At 38.1% G+C, this 17,520-nt stretch overlaps 1 protein-coding gene across 2 annotated transcripts in view; it reads right to left on the bottom strand.

The window, feature by feature from the left end:
- The window catches only part of MCF2L (MCF.2 cell line derived transforming sequence like), a 57,020-nt gene that overhangs the window by 25,702 nt on the left and 13,798 nt on the right, over positions 1 to 17,520 (bottom strand). For both annotated transcript variants that reach the window (XM_053935439.1, XM_053935440.1), the window contains exons 2-7: positions 14,038 to 14,128; positions 4,220 to 4,339; positions 3,279 to 3,395; positions 2,621 to 2,770; positions 1,828 to 1,952; positions 43 to 157 (exon numbers count right to left, since the gene is read on the bottom strand). In XM_053935439.1, coding sequence (XP_053791414.1) covers positions 43 to 157; positions 1,828 to 1,952; positions 2,621 to 2,770; positions 3,279 to 3,395; positions 4,220 to 4,231 — 519 coding nt within the window. In that variant the 5' untranslated portion in view covers positions 4,232 to 4,339; positions 14,038 to 14,128. The remainder of the gene's footprint in view (positions 1 to 42; positions 158 to 1,827; positions 1,953 to 2,620; positions 2,771 to 3,278; positions 3,396 to 4,219; positions 4,340 to 14,037; positions 14,129 to 17,520) is intronic.

Here is a 17,520-nt window from a genome sequence, read left to right as displayed (position 1 = left end):
TTTCTGTATTACCAAATATTGACCGCCACAAGAAGTTCTCACCTCTCTGAAATTCTGTTCAAAATTTCGAAGGCGCAGACACTGCTCTAGTTTTTGCTGATGCTTCATCCAAAACTCATCAAAGGCGGTCTCTGTTTCATGTAATTGAGCCAGTAGCCTTTAAAAATCAAAACAAAACACATAAAATAAATACTCTAAGAATGATGGGTACAACCTTCAAGGGACAATGCAGCCCTCCACAGTAAATAAAAAAAATCCTCCCCAAAGCAGTATTTTTCAGGACAAATAAACTGGATACAGGAAACATTTTTTGTATCACACAGTATTAACATTAATTTCTGAAAAATGGGTAAGTGCTTATTTTAAGCACCTTCTCAGCTTTGGCCTGAGGACATGGGGAGCTGGGGTAACATACATAAATATGTAAGTGTGTGTGGAGGAATCCAAGCCTTAGGCTCACTGGAAAAGTTAAGGTAAAAAATTTGAACTGCTATGACCAGCCAGCTGCCCTTACATTTCATTATTTGGAGCTAAGCTCACTATAAACCTGAAGGCCATTGCTCCTTCTCTTTCAAGCAGAGTTATTAATTAAATATCACAAGCAACTGTACAGCTGTACTGTGATGAGGAAAACCTTCTTTGGTTATAATTCTGGCAAATGACTTAAAACTTTCACTTCTTAACTTACCTTCTATTATTGCATTTGACAGTGTGCTATCCCATGGACTTTGTACAGTGCACTTTGCTGTACTTAGGCTACATCCAGGGAAGGCAACCCATCAGAATTTTAATGAACTTCTCTCTTTAAAACTACAGCAATGAACTCTGAATTTACAAGTTAAAACCAACTAGAGAAAAGGCAGTGACACACGCACACACAGCATTTGTTCCAACTTCCATCAGATATTGTATTGAATAGGAATGTTATGGATAAATTAGCAACCCCCACCCTGATCGTCCTTGGATAGCTGATAGCAACAGTGACCAAAAAAGTGACTTCTGCCAAGCTTTGTGGATTGGAATGGACAGTTATTTGGAAAGAAAGTCGGCCTGAGTGTAACAGAAACATAGAATGACAGACAAAAAAAGAATGCAGAATACTGCCTGGGGGAAATGAGCTATGCTTTCATAGCTTTGTGAAAATTTACATCTGTGCTACAGTGATATAATGTCTTCAAACCTGGCAATAATGTGAGGGGGGTGTGTATGTGGCAGGCAGGGAGCAAAGGAAAACAATACCTATTACTTATATGCCCAGAGGAAGCACATAGGAAATTGGTGCATAGATGCTTCAAGAGTGATGTATTCACTAGCAGCCATTAAAAGCTACTAACAACATTGATAAGTTAACAGGTTAAAAAAAAAAAAACAAAACCTCCCACTTCAAAGGGACCTAATGGAAATGGACAAATCTACTGAAAAGAAGGGATAGATCACTTCAGTCTTCCACTCATGCCTTCCGTACAGCAATGAAATTTCTTGGATTGCACATCAGTCTCTAAACAAAGCATTGATATTCTTTAAAATAAGGAAAAGATACTCAAGTATAGAGTCCAAATGTGACAAAAAAGAAAAGAAGGACAGTATAGTGTGGTATCAGAATTCCAGCCACATTTCCCTATAGCCAGGTGACCCCGCAGTGGGCATTAGGGGGTTACTTTTTTCAGGACAGATCTGACAACAGAGTTGTTGTTTCTGAAATTATTTATAATGTTCACATTGAAACATTTGAATAATTGCAAAGCATAAATTTGTAATTAAATAAAGGAGCTGGGGAGGGGTTGAAAAAGCAGAAAAGCAGCATATTTAGTATATCACACCTCTCACCTTTCTACCGTTGTTTGATTGTCTAGCTGATCTTGATTCAGTTTGTAATCAGGATTCTCAGTAACTGGTTTTGTAATACTTCCAAGGATATCATTTCCCTGTTCTACTGCTACCCTGATATCCTCCTACAAAACAAAACAAAACAAAAACCCCATACGCTGTAGCAGCATGTTGTTTTTTTAAGCAGAATTCAGAAGGCACAGAATTGAAAGAAGGATTTCAATAGCATTTGAGCAAGCACAGTTTTATTAAAAGTAGTGTCTGACAACAGACAGTAAATGATAAATGTCAGCTTCTTCCATGTTTACCATCCTAAGACCCCAGTGTAACTGTGTTGAATTTTCATAGTAGACAGCCTTCTAGTGTAGCTTTAGGCTACAAATATCTCAAAAATGTTAGATGCACAGTTCTGAGACCGCCAAATAGCTTTCATTTAATCCTTTTTGAAAGAACATTTGTTCATGCTTCAAAAGGCCATATATTTTAGTATGCATGCAAATACAATCAAATTTCCTGTTGCAAACAAAACTACAAATTAAACACACCACTACTTACAAAGAAATTACTGTTTCACATACAATCCATTATGCATTTGTACATATGCAAACTTAGTTTCAAGAAATGTCACTTTTCAATGCAAAAAGGATTTTTAACATCAAAAAAAAACAAGTTCAAAAAGATATCGTTGGTTCAAATGACTACTGTCTATTAGCATTGTCCATATTTTCAGTTAATATTGCTAGATATAAAAGACAGTTTAACTAGAAGACAGCATCTAAGAAAAATTACATACCTTCATTTTGTCCTTCTTTTCTGTGTGTGTTGCAAGAAGGGAGCTGGTTGATTGCACATCATTTGGTAGTTCTGTTTCAGCCAGCTCAGTCCCAAAGGACTGAAGAATCTGAGCTGTTTGCTTAACCTTTTGGGCGAAACCTTCTATAGCCTTTTGGAATAAAAAGCATTAAAGATGTTTTGTGTTCATCACACACATATGTACAAACAAACATAAGCACACAAAATATAACTCTCAAAACAAACCCAAACAGATGAATTACAAGACTGAAAAATGGCCAAAGTAGAATTTTGCAAGCAACAGATACCGTCACCATTAATTCCTTAATTGTATATTTTTCTTAGGCTTGTATCAGGTGTATCTTCTTCATATTTTTATAATCTGAAGTTATTTTACAATTTGAGCCTTTTCTTTCTTGTAGCAAAACCAGTAAACCTCAACACAATAACACACTGTAGTTCCTTTGCTCCAAGTGTTCAGAAAACCACTCCCAAGTTATTACTCATATTATTTCTCTAAGATGACTAAGTACCATTGGGAACATCTTCTCACACTGAGCAAGTCAACTTGCATCACTTGGAATCTGTTTTATAAATGACAGAGTATAAAACAGAAGGGTTCATTAAGCTGAAAAGTTAAAACAAAACCTAAGACTTACAGTGCGACGGGACAGCCATCTGTTGTGGCAGTAATCCAGGGTGCCACCAAGATCTTCTGTTAATTGTGTCTTATCAATGTAACCCTGCAGTTCTGACACTGAGCCCAGCATTATGATCTGCAGCAGGACAGACAAAAAGTGAACGTGATCAGTGGTGACAAGTCCCTTGTTAATGATTCTAAGCCCCATCCTTCAGACACCGACAGAGATGATGCACTTTTTAATATAAAAGTGAGAGATGGAACTGTTTCCTGTGGGTATAGAAACATAAACTTAACAGTTCTTTCAGGTGAAGATGATGTAAATGTAAATGACTGAATATGAGCACGGGCACCAGGCATATTAAAAAAAAAGCTCATGGATTATACAGCATAACACTGCCAGATTTTTTTTATCTTGATAAACCATACTTGGCTATTTTCTAAAAGCAACATACATTTCTTGTTAATTTTTCCTTGTTATCCTGGGTCTGCAGGACAGAACAATAGTGCCTACATGGATTTGTCATATAAGGACTGGCTCCATAAAATAAATGAAAGATAGGAGAATATTTTCTTAAAGGCCATCTTTCCCCCTTGAAATTTACATCTGATAAGTACAGTAACTTTTATATCACCAGCTCATATAATTTCAAATTTTATTTTAAAATATAAATGCTGTACACTTGCAAACAAAAATACAATCTGTGGGTTTACTGGCGATATAACAACAGGCATCCATTGTACATTTGCTCAAGTGACAGAAACCATAGCGTTTGTCCATGGGAAATGCATCTGCTTCAAAATTCACACACTCTTTCAAGAAACAGCCATCATGAATTAGCTAAAATTGCTAGAATTGCCTCTAAGCATGTTTTTTTTGGGGGTTTCTTTGGTCCTCATTGGCTATCTTAAGTACTTTTACAGATTCCTGTAGTAAAGTGAAAACAGAGGATTACTTACAGGTACTTTCATTTTAAGCTCATCTTTGTTGAATCTGAAAGCAATGTCTGAGAGAGCTCGATGAAAAAATCCTGTTGGGCGCAGAACGAGGACTAATTGCAGGTTTCCTGGGAAAGATGCCTGCAAAGCAAGTTTAGCCTGTTATTTTCTGTGTCCCAGCTCCAGAAAATATTTTTGAACAAGGAGAAGCCCCTGATAAACCACAAACTAACTGTATCAAAGGCCTCCCATAATGGGGTGACCAATCATATTGTTGCATGGCTAGTACAAAGAACTTCATTCAAAAGACATTTACTTGTCTTTGGGAACAGGGATCTATTCTCTTGGAATCAATTTTTTTCAGGCCTGGCTTGTACTGCTCTTCAGCTAAGATTGCAACCTACCCAAGGAGGCTAATGAACAAACAGCAGTGGCTTAGTATTTTTTAACAGCAAGACTTTAATGGTTGCTTCATCTTCTCTTTAAATAGAAGGTGCCAAAGAAACCTCCATCATTGTGTGAAAACCTAATAACAAATTTTTAATTTGTGCATATACTACCTTGCCAGTTGCTTACACAAATTTTTGCCACAGAAGATGAATTTCTCAAGCAGTAACTTAGAAATAAGCTTTCATTCGGCTGACAAAAATAAAAATCAAGCATAAAAATCCTCAGTTCTGTTTTTCCTCATCCACTTCCAACTAGCAATCTGATGGATCTTTCCCAGTTCTACAACAGGTAGAAGGAAAACAGAAGAGAGAAGAAACAAACAGAAAAGAAAAAAAAAAAGGCATTAAATTATTGAAAATCAATCTCTGCTGTGGCAGAGCTTTGCATATTTGGCATTTAGCCACTCTTGGAAACATTTTCCTCTATTCAGCATTTCCACTGTAGGAAGGCAGTGAAATTCACTAAAGAAATGATCATTATAATGATTAAGTATGCAACTTTCTTCATTATACTGTTGGAAGTTATTTCACTTTTCTAGCAAACTGGTTTACCAGAGGGAAGAAAAAAAGCCAACCAAAAAAGCCCCACTGACTGAAGGAGCTGTTATGCTATGCTCTGTTCCAAGCCTACTTCCAGAACTGTTAGTATCTGAAAGGATGAAGAGTGATTTAATAATAATTTTGAGGTTTCCAAGGGTTCCAGGTACTTAGAAATGAAGAACTTTTAAAGGGAAAAGTAGTTTAACACTTTTCTGGAAAGCTTCAGAGATCCATTGCGGTTCCCCAGATATTCCGTACACAACCGAGATTTCATTTGACTAAGGAACCTTAAAGGCTTGAGCTTCTCAATCTGCCTCCATTTCAGTGATGCCCACATCTTCTAGAAAGTACAGTGGTTCAGTTCAGACTCAAAGGAATCTGAGAGCTGGGAACAGAATCCAGGTAACTCTGAGTGCCCTCACTAGCTCCTCAGCCTTGCACTATAAAATTCCCTAAAAAAAAAGTATTCTTCACTAAAACTAGTACAGCCTGTGAAGTCACTAATCCATAGTTATCAGAGGAAAAACTTTTCATAGAAAATTTCTGATTGTATTCAGAAGAAAAAGAAAAGATTATGCTTTTCTTACTATTTTTTCTGAATTACCATACAAAGCAAACCCCCAAATTTATTTGAGAGACATTAAAACAACAGCTAAAAAAATTCTTTAGTTAAATCTCCTGGATAAGCCTTTTAGAAGGACAGCTGCATTTACTTCTCTCATTCAACAGACATGTCAATCTATTTTGTGCCTGTAACAGCAGTGTTCAGTCCAACTGAGCAGTTACTTTTTACCTTTAACTTCCAAAATGCAAAGTTTATTCAGTGGCAATGCAAATATTTCAGAATAAAAATGATAGAAGAGATATTTTTTAGGTAATACATTTTGAAAAGAAATAAAGTGCCTCCTTGTGAGACATCCACCCTACCACACTGTCTATGACCCACTGTCTATGGCAGTGAATGTTTGCAACCTATTTAGCCTTACATGGAGCACTGGGAAATACCTTGGACAGGGTGCTAGATAATCTCATCAAGGCTCCCTTTCCCCACAAAAGATGGTCTTTCAAGGTCCCTCCTAACCCAGTCTGTGATTTTATGACATTTAGGCTTCTACTGAAGCAGACAGCAGTACTCAAATGCAATCTAATAGTAAATTTTTCTGGACTGTGTGTATTAGGTCCTATGAAATAGAGTTTAATTGCATGATGAAATTAAGTATGGTGTTCAATTCAATGAAAACAGAGAATACACACTGCAATTACTTTCTGTCTCAATGTGTCAACCCAAAATGATGCTGTTGAAGTCAATACAGTCTTGGTATCACTTGAATTCCCTTCAAAACTTGTCAGAAATCTCCCTTCTCTCTGAACAAAACCTCAAATTCTAGATTACTTTGTCTACAGTATAAATTTGTCTCCATTAGTCTGTCTTCATTTGGTTTTGTTTTTTTCCTCTTCAAAAAAACTCCATGTCTTAAAAAATGATGCCTCCTTCCCGTGTTGTGGCTAGGAGTAAAATCTGCAAATTAATTTCTGTGAAACAAGAAAGGGAAGTTGTGCTACAGTAAACAATGTTGGACTTGTGCCAGCTATTACAGTTTATCAAAGGTTGTATCTGCACTGCCAAAATACTACTACTTTTCCTAACATTTTTTGCTAAAGCCCTGATAACTTGCAGAGACAATACTATGATGTAAGAGATACTCCACAGATGCCTGTGAACTTAATTGACCAGTCAACTTCACCCTTAACACTGGAACAACAAAAATCCTCTGTTCCAGTCCAGCAGCATATTTGTTTGAAGCCATTGTATGCTAACCAGACAACAAACAATGACTTCTTAATAATGTTTTGCTTAACATTAAGCACCAAAAAGTATTCATGTTATGTTCAGCAGTGCTATCAAATAAAGTGCCTTCAAGGACTGTTTCACTGAATTCAATGAACCTTACTCAGATTCGTTGAAGGGTTTGTATGTTCAAATATTGTTGTTTTTTTTTTTTTTTTTTTTCCCCAAAGTGTCTTTCTTTATTAGACTAATTAATACTAACACTACCCCCAACATCTTGTCTCTTATATTGAATTTATCTGATTTAATGCCAATGCAAAAAAGACTAGGGGTCATGTATTTCATATTCTTTGCAAAAATTAGGGGAGCCCAGCCCATATATTCATTCATCTCACTTGCACCTATTTGATACTTCATGACAGTCATGGGATTAGTTTTCTATCTGCTCATCTGCTTCACTTTCTCATCCAGTCAGATCAGTGCCAATTCCAAATAGAAAAAGATGTAGATGTGCACATTGTTATCAGCTTTAAATTAAATCTGACCAAACCAGGAATTTGTATACAGCACAGTCCCAGTGTTCCAACACACTGAGATCTTTGTTGCCCTACAAGTATCCTGAACCTAGAATACAGGGAAAAACCTTTTCTGGCTGGACAAAATAGGGAACAATCTTAAATTCTCCAGAAAACTAGTTAATAATTTCTCAGGAGCAGGTTAATCTGCCTGCTTTGAGGCATCTGCTTCCCAGGGATGGGGAGCTTTTCAGTGCATGCCCCAGGTTTCTGGAAAGAGGAAAATGTATAGACTGAACCCAGCTGAGTTCTGGGCAAAATGCAAAATCAAATGACCATAGAATCACAGAATGGATTGGATTGAAAAGGATCTTAAAGATCACCTATTTCTAATCCCCCCATCCAGGGCAGGAACACCACTAGACCAGGTTCTCAGGTCCTCATCCAACCTTGCCTTGAACACTTCCAGGGCTGAGGCATCCACAACTTCCTGGACAACCTGTTCCAGTGCTCTACTACCCTTACAGTAAAGAATTTCTTCCTAACGTGTAATGTTAAGTCTCTCCTCACTCAGTTTAAAACAACTTCCCCTTGTCCTACCACTATCTGCATGTGTAAAGTCACTCTCCCACTATTTTATAAACCCCCTTTAAATACCAAAAGGCTGCAGTGAGGTCTGGCCCAGAGCCTTCTCTTCTGAGCAACCTCAGCCTCATAGCAGAGATGCTCCAGACCTCTGGTCACCTTTGTGGCCTCCTCTGGAGTACATGTTAGTTGCATAAAATCCTAACTATCCTTTTTCTTCACAGAAATTATTGGCAGAGAGGCTGTGTGTACCACCAGAACTGACCCTGAACTTAAGCCAGCTTGCAGAAATGTCATAACCATGTGAGCCATCAAAGAGCTAATGCTTGACTCGGTTTTAGTAGTTTTGTCTCAAAATATTTGGAACAACACTCATTTTCATTTTATGAGCAGCTTCAAAATACCCACATTGCCAAACTCTGTGATGGTGTTTTCCCTTCTGTACTTACTAGTATGCCATAAGCCACAGAGCACTTCTTTCCAAAATACTTCTGTATATAAAAGGCCTAGTAAGTACTTGCTTACCTATTTAAGACTGTTTATTCCTGGCTAGAATGAACAAGTGCCCTACATATAATTCTTGTCAAGAAAGAATCTTGAGTTAAATCAGTTCATAAAAAGAGCAGCTTGAAATCTAGTTTTAAAAACATAGGACTGTTTTGCATTAGATCTATGTTTAATGCTTGTGACATTATGATCCTGCTTTCTGAGTTTAAGTGACTCACTTCTCTGTTTTTATATATTCAACAAATACAGTAAAAACAATGGCTAACTACACAAGGATAACTGCAAAAATGCCTGCATGTGAAGTAGTTTCAAAACATCCAAAGTAATCAGACAAAACCATACTGATCTCAAAATAAACTTACTCATTTATCATTTACTGTACTCATTCATAACAATAGCCACAAAAATAATATAAATACTGTTCCAGCTTCATCATACTGCTAAGTTCTAGTCTTAAATCCAAGCAAAATGAGAAACATGACCAGGGCTGAAAGAAGAGCAGTGTTTTCAAACTTAAGCCATAAAAAGTGTGAAGCGTCACTATACTTTTCAGGACACGATGCAAAGAGCTAACTAGAAACTGGGCTAATGGGAAATACCTATCCCATATAAATGTAAAACAGTGCCTTTCATGGGGCACCACTTAACAAACATATCTTTTCTACATCAAGAACTCACTAAGAAACTCAACATCTCTACAAAAAAGGTCAAAGAACTCAAAGTTGGATTACTGCAATTCAACATTTCTCACCTTGGCTATCAAACCAGTAAGATTCCAGATGGCACAAAAATGGGACTGCCTGACTCCTGCAAGGTTTAGGCTGGTATTATAAAATCAAAGAATAAATTAGGTTGGAAAAGACCTCCACAATCATTGAGTCCAACCTAAGCATCCTGGTGTGCTGTGTCCATTGGCTTCTGGTTTCTTCCTGCCAGCCAGCGGTCTTGGCCCTGATCTTCAAAGAAATTAATGGGCTAAGCCACTGTTACAGCGAAGACTGCATTTTGATTTATGAACAGCTAAGAAAAGCAGTGCTCTGGACAAGGTAGTCCAAAACAGAAGGCACGAAATCTGCATGCAGTGCATCCTTAGTTAGTGGTGGCAAATCACAAAGCAAACTTCTTTTCCAGGAGGCAGAATAAAACCCATCTCTTGTCACATTTAGAAAGCGCTGCAAAGTTTTGTAACTGGATAAAAATTCCTCATCAACAAAACAACCAACCTCCGTCCTTAACTGCTTACTCAAGAGCAGTGGCCCACAGGTACTTTGTTCCCTATGCACCAAGGAAGTTTATTTTCCCTGGACCTTCAATATGAGGTTGATGAATGGCTATGGTAAAACTTCTAATGATGTTGAGTGAAGCTTTTTGTTTGTCTAAAAGAGTGAGTTCACACTGCAACCTTTCCCTCTAGATGGAGGAAGACAACGATGACAGGACAATGAGACTAATACAATGTAATGACATAGACTTAATTTTTTAAAGAAAATACACTGGAACTGTGAAGAGAGCAGTGTGAAATCCTAGAATGCATTGATCAGTAAAAAGCCTTGCTCCTACAACTGTGGATTGAATATTGCTTGTTTGGGTGTGATAACATTAGGAGGAAAAAAAAAAAAGAGGATAAAAAAAGAGTAATTTTTGACTGCATGGAAAGGACAAGTGGATCAATTTGTCTGGCATTTGTCATTCACCCAGCTTCAGCTGGGACAATACAGAGCTGCTTTACCAGCCAATATGACTGCTCCTCCTTGCACACTTATCCATGAGACTATGTAATTGTCCAGCCCCAGGAGCTAAAAGGTTCAGCAAGGTCTTGCATGTCTCTTTATACTCTGAATACTGTGTTTAACTGAAAAGAGGACATTCTAATACAAATTTAGGAGAATCACTGCAGGTGACAGGGCAAAGAGTTGAAAAAAATTTGTATCCTCAAACAGCAAGTGAACAATTTGTAACTACTAACTTCAGTATTTTTCTTGTAAGAACTTTCAAATTCTACTGTCTCTAACAACATGACAATTTGCTATCAAGACTTCACGCTTGACATTAAACTTGGCTCTTGGAATCTCTATCAGAATTTCAACTCTAAGCCTGACTATCCCAGTAGACCAGATTCTTCCTAGGCTAATAACTTCAGCTAAATCAGGTGAGAAATAAAAAGAATAATGTTGTTTTCAGTGTCTCTTAAGCCACAGAGTCTGCAAGTCTTGTGCTTGCTGACAACAACATCCTGGGCTGCCTGCCCATTGCAACTTCATCAAGTAGAATAAAATAATAGCAAAATCGGCATGCCTGGCCATGTTCTTGCCACAATCTCTGTCACACCCCAGGAAAAGAAGTGCCATATTTCAGCCCAGGCCTCTGGCTTTGCTCTCAGTCCCACTGCACTGCACGTGCTGCAGCAGCCACCCTGGGTGAGCGGTGCAGTCACTGGCCTTCCACTATGTCTGCAAAAATAGGTTAACCTCATCTCCAGAGTCTTGACTACAACAGCCTGTAAGTATCAGCATGAAATACAGGTTCAGCTCACCATTGCTCATTTTCTGCCCCAGGAAAAATAAAGTACCCCTAACAACAAAGAAGGAAAAAATGAAGCTTAGAAATTTTTAATAATACATTTTCCACAATAATTTCAGCCTGAAACAAAACATTTTGTTAGTTTTGTTTCAAAACATACTTCCAATACCCACTAGTACAAACCAAATATGTATGAAGAGTCTTGAAAATAACAAGAAATAATAATAACAAATCCATGCTAGTATGAATTTCTGTTTAACAGCTGCTCAGTGCTTTCAAATACATGTCCTATAGTTTAGTTGCCAGGGTATTAGTGATGGGCAGATGCTCCAGCCAGGATATTCCTGTCAGGCAGTGCTCCAGCCACAGCACCCTATGTTGGTATTTCTGATTTCACAAATCAAGAGGGTCAACTCCCTCAGGATAATTAGAGAAAAAACAGGTAAGATGGCAGAAATGACAACAAATAAACCAACAGCCAAAACTCTCATCTCATCATCTCAAATAACATGAGACTCCTATCTTCACACACAGCAATAAGCTCCAGCAATAAAAAAAAAAAAAAAAAAAAAAAAAAAAAAAAAAAAAAAAAAGGCTTCAAATTGAAAGGAGGTAGGTTTAGATGGGACAGAAGGAAGGAATTATTTACTGTGGGGGTGGCAAGGCACTAGAATAGGTTACTCAGAGACTCAGAGAAGCTGGGAATTTCCTATCCCTGGAAGTGTTCAAGGCCAGGCTTGAACATGGATGGGGCTTTGAGCCACCTTATCTAGTGAAAGGTGTCCCTGCCCATGGCAGGAGGGTTGGAACTAGATGATCTTTAAGGTCCCTTCCAATCCAAACCATTCTGTGATTCTGTGATTGAAACTGCCAGAGCTATCAGGTTTTCAGACATCGAGTAAAGTCTGGATAGCCCAAATAACACTCAGATGCCTCATAACCAGCAAAAGACAATTCTGACTGTTAGAAAAACCAAACAGGTGGAAGTCTCCAGTTACCCTTGAGTCATTCAAAAGAAATCTTTGTCTATCAATAGGACCTCACTAATCTGGCACAATATACATATCTTGTATATTTGGCTTTGTTTTTTTGTTAAACAACAGCTGAAATGCATTAGATTTCATTTGTATCAAATACTATAGCAAAGATATGATGGACAAGAACAAACAATTCTTCACTACATCTTCTTTTGGAATAGCAACACAAGATTTTCAATTGTTCAGGGCTGATGTGACTATTGCTGAAGCCCAACAGGAGGACTACTATAAATATATATACATGGGTACAATTCAAAGCCAACACTGTTGCTGTTCAACAGAGAAGCAAATATAAAAAATCCTGTCTTTAACAGTTTAGACTTCAGCTAAGAAGCATGATTCTTCTTTCAGATAAAGCTCACAGAAGAATGAGAGAAGCTGAAAAAAGCAAAATAACCCATCAGCAGCAGTACTGCAACTGTGCAGTGCTCCTGCACTTAACACCATTCTCTGGGCAAATCCCTTAGGCACCAACACCATCATGACAGTGACAGATCCCTTATAATGGAAGAGTTGCTCAGTTCTGTTCACTGTGCTTCAAAGCAAAGGAACACTGGAGGAACGCTAACATAAATGTTATCATCACGGCTATAAGCAACTTGTCTGCAATTGCTCCCTAACCCTTACAACCCCAATTATGCAAATAAAAGGACCATAATCTGTGCAACACTTATCTGTCCTTGAACAGAAACTACAGCACTGACTTTTGAGAGATGCCAAAGCTCCAGATAGAGTCCTTTTTCTTCAGTCATCCTAAATTATGCTGCTTTCAGTTTTCACTACTGGAATCTGCTCAATGCTGCATCTCAAAATTTCAAGATGAGCTGCAAAAGCAAATTTTGCTGATACTTCAATGTATTTTCAATGTTTTAACAATACTACCATGATTATTGTGTAAAGAGTTGTATTGTGGGAATATTATATCATTATATATTCATTCACAAAACATCATATAGTGGGAGTAATATACTACCTTTTAAAATGTATTACTTTAAATTAATGGACTACCTTTAACTTACAATAAACAAAAAATTCTTTGGCCGTAATTGGGCCACATTAAAATGACATTTACTATTTTGATTTGACTTCTATCTTACAGAATCAAAAATTTTCAGCCATTAAAAATTAAAATATACTTACAGCTTTGTTTTTCAGCCCTTACTGGAAAGACTATTGACTCTAACAATTCAAGCAAGGATAACAAGGAAGGAAAAAAAGGCAACCAATGAACCAAAAACTTTAAAAACCAAGTAAACCAGCAGTAGAATAAGCACATGATAAACATGAATTTGTCCTTCCCTATTTTTGAAAAAAGAAAAGAAAAAAACAGCCTCTAATAAGCTTCTTTTTCTGATTTAAAAAATATTACTTGAAAGGGAGACTGGTAAAGTTAAGACCATGTACTGTTGATTAATCACAGAAGGCACATAAGATTTTCTTGCTTACATGTAATCCTTGTTTTAAATCAAACATCACAAGAACAGCTTTTCCATGTGAACCCCTTTCACAAGTGGTAAACTCAATCAAGACCCTCACCCTCATTTCTTTGTAAAAGGGAAGCTCACTTGAACAGTGAAAAGTGGACCCAAACTCTATGGGACCCAGGGGGTGTCCATGCAAATATTAGCTCCCACCTGGGAGAGCTGCATGCTCACACATTCACTTTCTCCAAGTGCATACTTAGGAAGATGTCCTGAGCTGCAGAGTGCATTAAAAGCACATCATAGACACATGATGCTCTGTCTGGGATACAAAAGACCTGCTGGATACCTTCTGTATCATCTATTAGCTGACATATTGTTGAAGAGAAAAAAAAATCATGTTTTCCCACTTGTAAGAGGAAGATTCAACACAGAAAGATCTTCCTAAGGAGAAAGGCATTTAAGACAGTACTCACTGCTATCCGCAGTATGGAAGCTTTCACGGAGGTCCATTTGTCCTGTCTGCGATCTATGACAAGAATAAATCCAATTCCAGCATCTCGTAAACTAAGTTTGGAGGAGGAAAGAAGAAAACAGGAAAGTTTAGTTAAAAATACCAATGTAACTCCTGGTTCCCTCACACAGAAAAGCAGTCAAAAACCAGTGAAGAAAAAAAAAGTAGCTTGACCTTTTTGTGCAGAATTTTCTTCATATAAATATCTTAAATAAAGACACACTACACACTATACACCATTGCAAAGATGCAGCAGTCCCACAGTGTTTCACAGGGTTTCAAAATGTATTCAAATAATGAATTCTTCTTTTTCACAAAATATAGTATTTACATTTATTGCACAGGGATTATTTCAGAATAAAATGAGACTGATAAATTCTCCATTGTTTGGTGCTGATATAATCCCTTCCTCATGATGTTGTCAGTATAATTTCAGGATCAAAATAAAGTTGTTTTCCTTCTGCATCTGCTTTTAACCTTCTCTTTGAATTGTCTTCCTTCTCACTGATACTTAAAACGCCTCAAAACCACAGATCCTTCTGATCATTCCATGATACCGCTCCACGCATCTGAAATTCTCATATGCCTCCAGGTTGTAAACTTCTTCCTAGGTGCATTTTCACATTCACGGAAACAAAAAAACCTCACAGCATTTAAACCCTTCAAACCATAGATGAGAACAACAAGCTCAGAGGCACTTCTCTGGAATGGAAACATCTGTGAGAGAGATTCGGCTCAAATCCTGCAGTACGGTGACCTTTCTCTTTTGCCTGAGCTCAGCTGCATGTGCTACCGAGCCCTGACCAAGGGATGTGCTCCTGTTTTGTAATTCCCCATCTAAGCCAATTGTGCAATGCCAGCAGCAGCCCTTGCCAGCCAATCGCAATCAAAATGGAAACAGCAGGCAAATGCAAGGCAGACAGGCTCAGATTTATTGTTTTCTCATACATTTGCTCCTTTTTCAGTATATGTGCTGTATTTTTACATCTGATGATTTATTGCAAGGCCTGCTGTGGCACTGTGTGACCTTTAGAAATACTGTGCATCAATTAGTTATGGTAATATCTTAAAAGAAAAAATAAAAATCAACACAACAGAATGTCAGGATTCTTTATTCAAGATTGCTGAATCATGGAAACACCAGCTTTTCTTTATAAGATTATGTCAGTAGCATAATGATAAGAGGATATTCAGGAGGGTGAAGAACACAGGTACCCAGATGTGTCATCTTAAGTTACTCTTCAAAATTACAAATTTAAACAGGATTCACAGTTTGTTCCCTTTCTTTTACAAAATGCAATATCTCTCAAATTTACAGACATGCTTTTTAGTGGGAAACATGAATAATCATTAGAAATATAAAGGAACCCTTGCTTTCTTTGAGAAGCAGCTAAGCAGTCCTTTCAGCACAGCAGAATGTTAGAAGCCATCCTCACTGCCCACATTCAGTGCACGTTACTTAACTCTTGCCTCTGGGTTAGGACAACACTGATAAACAACATCTGAGCACTTGCCTTGTGAGCCTGACAACCCTTGCAGACAAACAGGGCTTTATATTAGCAATATGCTTCCCACTACATTAAATTTCCATTATTTACTAAAGTTTCCCCTTTTCTTTTTCTTTATTTAAAGGGCAAGAGGAGGAGAGAGATTCAGACTGATTTTAGCCTCTTCCTGTTCCCTATTTAAAGGTCTCACAATTTTAACCTTTAGTTACTGAGCAAAATAAAATTATAACAGCAACCATGTGCCACAATAGTCAGATGGAAAACAAACTCCTTGGGTACACAGCCTTAATGTGGATCAATGGAGTAAGAAAGGTGCTACAGCTGTCCCCACAGGAGTCAGTGTGGATTTTCGAGTGTATTAAGACTCGTAAAGAGTCTATTTTCCCTGCTCAGTAGAAGTTCCCAGGAGCCCTGAAATCCCCCCATACTTCCTCAGAGGAAGCATAATCTCAGAGTACTTAAATGCAACATCTGTATAATAGTTCAAGAAAATACTGGTATTTCAGTGCAATATGAATAAAATTAAAGCCTCTGAAAAAGCATCAATATGATTTCTCTCTGGGAGCACACGAAAATACAGACTCAGCTGGGATCCCAGAAATTATCTACAGGGCAGCTCCACACAGTTAATCACCTGCCTCAACACCTGACAAAAAGCAGAGCTTAATATCATCCTAGAAAAAATAAAAAGAAAACGCTTACTTAAGTGGAAGAATTAACAAAGAAAAGCACATCTCTAAGATAGCCCAAAAGATGTCTTCAGCCAACCTTCTTTTTCCACTGGATCAAATAGAAGGATCAAATATGTTGTGTTGCATGAATCAGCAAGCTCGTAAAAAGCATAAAAAGCCAGGATTCCCCACTGCTGCCTAGAGGAGACCCGGTGGCAAAAGCTTCAGTGTCTGACTTCAAACTGTTAACACTCTATTAATATAGACCAGTGGGAAAAAAAAAATGCCCTGTTCCAAATCAATCAGGGTGGGAAAGGTATTTGTTATCTTGACAACAGTGCCTTGTTGCAAAGGCCTGGCTCTGGAGTCTGGGATCCAGCTCCAGCAAGTCACAGGCAGGAAGCAACAAACCAAACTAAGACATTGTGTACAACAAAGTTGAGAACATTACAAAGAGAACACAGTCATGTATTCAAGAAAAGTAAATATTGAAAACAGGTCTGTTTGCCAATGTACCCTTGCTCTACTGACCTCTCCTTGCTGCCAGACACGCACCTGCATACGGGGTTGCAGGACACCTTGCAATACCCTCCTCCTTTCTAGGGCACAGGGTGAACGGTGCTTTGGACACAAGCACATACTCAGTTTTCCTTTGGCTCCTGATTTAACTGTGAATGCCAGCTGTCCTTCTTTCTCTCAGCCATATTTATTACATTTTATCCTGATCCTGGTTTTCCCCTACCCCTCCATGTGCTTGAGAGGAATGCATTTTGTTTTGTGCTCAGTGTCTCAGCAGAAGCATGCTCTGATGAGCACAGCTCATCAAATGTTCATCAAGCTTTTTTCCCTGCCTTGGTCCAGCTGCACTGTACTCATCAACTTAGCTCACATCATCTTCTCATGCCTCTGCATCACTCTCCAATAAACTTGTGTCCACCACCAACATTTGTCTCTCCCATTCATCACTCCTTGTCCCAAGAGCAGTTCAAAAAGTCTTTTTTTTTTTTTTTTTTTTTTTTTTTTTTTTTTTTTTTAATTTTAGACTGTCAGGATGAATGACATCAGTTCTCACCCCTTCCTGAATATCACAGTCCTTTCATGCTCCATCTGTATGCTATGTCCCACTCCATCTCCCAGTGAGTTCCCTTGGGTGGACACTTCCCTCAGCTGTGGTCCTGCCTGTGGAGTCCAGCAGCTTCTCTGCACTGCCTGCTGGTCAAGAGGTGGCACTCACATCCCATGCCACAGCCTTCCTGCTCTCAGCCC

This window comes from Vidua chalybeata, chromosome 2 (genome assembly GCF_026979565.1).
Source record: "Vidua chalybeata isolate OUT-0048 chromosome 2, bVidCha1 merged haplotype, whole genome shotgun sequence".
Lineage (NCBI taxonomy): Eukaryota > Metazoa > Chordata > Aves > Passeriformes > Viduidae > Vidua > Vidua chalybeata.
This window is presented reverse-complemented; position numbering and strand designations above follow the sequence as displayed.